Source organism: Solanum tuberosum, unplaced genomic scaffold (genome assembly GCF_000226075.1).
Source record: "Solanum tuberosum cultivar DM 1-3 516 R44 unplaced genomic scaffold, SolTub_3.0 scf00130, whole genome shotgun sequence".
Classification (NCBI taxonomy): domain Eukaryota; kingdom Viridiplantae; phylum Streptophyta; class Magnoliopsida; order Solanales; family Solanaceae; genus Solanum; species Solanum tuberosum.
The window spans coordinates 1224471-1226307 of NW_006239060.1; the positions used below are offsets into that span (position 1 = coordinate 1224471).

General features: G+C 33.8%; 1 protein-coding gene across 1 annotated transcript in view; it reads right to left on the minus strand.

The window, feature by feature from the left end:
* Positions 1 to 1189: 1189 nt before the first annotated feature.
* Positions 1190 to 1837, minus strand: part of LOC102579645 (acetyl-CoA-benzylalcohol acetyltransferase-like) — a 1325-nt gene continuing 677 nt past the window's right edge. The window contains exon 2 of the mRNA XM_006351634.1: positions 1190 to 1837. This exon is cut by the window's right edge and continues 16 nt beyond it. Coding sequence (XP_006351696.1) covers positions 1190 to 1837 — 648 coding nt within the window.

Here is a 1837-nt window from a genome sequence, read left to right on the forward strand (position 1 = left end):
ATGGAAATTATTTGTGGGACTGAAAATGTCATTGTCTCTTCCTTCTATGCCAAAATAGTGAATTTTGAAGTTTTATTCAGTAAATTCAATGATCGAAAGTTCTGTAATGCCAGTCATTCTAACTATTTTTTCGTTTGAATGGATTGTTGTCACTTTTTTCATGTTTTGAATGAATTGTTTCTTTTATTTTTATTTATGGTTAATAACCGAACCAAACCAAACCAAAACCGAAAACAACCAAACCGATAAATGTATATTATATTTGGTTTGGTTTTGAGGCTCCGAAGATGATTTGGATTTTGGAATAGGAGTGGAGGGCTTTATGATTTGAATATCTAACTTGGACCAAAAATTCCCAACAACTCATTAAGAAATATTTGAAAATGGAAAGGATAAAAAATTTCTGGATTCAACACTTGCTCCTGTTTGTTAGCAGTCCCCTTTTATAGAGTACAACGCTTGATTTTCTCTCAGCTCAATTATCATACATAACACATATATAGTAGTATTTGAAACCTATTAAGCAAAATAGCAAATTAATTCCCCATCATCCTAATCGAGTTTGAAATAACATGGGAACCCAGAAAATGTCACAAGAGACTGTCTCCATTGATAAAAATAATGCATTCAAGATTCTTATAATTTCACTAGTCTCTCGACTCTAGGTACGTGGACTGCACGTTTGTCCCTTATCACATCTTTCAGTAATTTCTTCAAAGTTTGGCAAGTAATGGAAGAGTGTTGATACATATATAGTTATTTGAATATCATTTAATAAATATAACGAGATCATTGAACTTAAGTTCACTAGTTATATATCCAAATAATTTTATTCTAGCAGGTTGGTTTTATTACATTCTTGTGACCTTATTTCAAGCAATCTATCATACACATTAAAAAGAATTGATTTTGGTCGACCTCCTCTTTTGTAGAAATGATGATTTCACAATTATAATCAGTTGATCATTTTACTAGACCAACAAGACAAGAAAGATATTATATCAATCTTTATTAAATAGGATGTCTCCCAAGTGGCCGAGGGGCTAACACATACATACATAAAGATAGTTTGAATATCAACCAACTGACTTATTAATCTCACAGCCAAACATTGGTTGGTGTTGAATGAAGAAAACAAGAAGCAACAAGCAAAGCAAAGCAAAACAAGAAATTTTAGTAGTAATTCATTTTATCCAACTATGGGAGTGGAGGACAAATTGTCAAGGTGTTTCTCGAATTCAGTCATGTTTTTCTCCTTCAAACAAACTATTAGTTGTATTCCATTACCATCTTTTGTGTCCATCAGAAAAGCTCCTTCAATATCATTGAAGCCAACGCGGCTCACCCAAAATGGTTTTCCCCAACCAAAGTCAGCTTCATACCAAGGCAATTTGCACCAACTACTGGTGATATAACCGTCCATCTTGTCTTCTTGTAAAAGATTTTCTACACATAATTTCCAATTGTTAACAGTTAAAGAGGAAATATCATCAATGCTTGACGCCGCCTTACCAATGGCTACACATGTGTCCCGTATTGTATTTCCTACAAACTTTACAAAATCATTCAACTGATTCTTTCTTGCCTCATCGGCCTCCATATTAGCAATTGCTATCGTTACATAATTCCCTAGAGCATGTTCTAAAGACGGTACACATGACAGTTTTCCCCTAAAATTAATAGCAAATCCTAAAGACGAGTTCCTTGAATTTCCATTTTTAGCAGAAGAAATGTGTGTAAGAACCTTCCATATTAGGGACATCATGACTACCACTCTAGAAGGCTGCTTGATCATGTCGTCATCAGTAGTTGAATCGTCTTTGATTGTTTTTCTGAG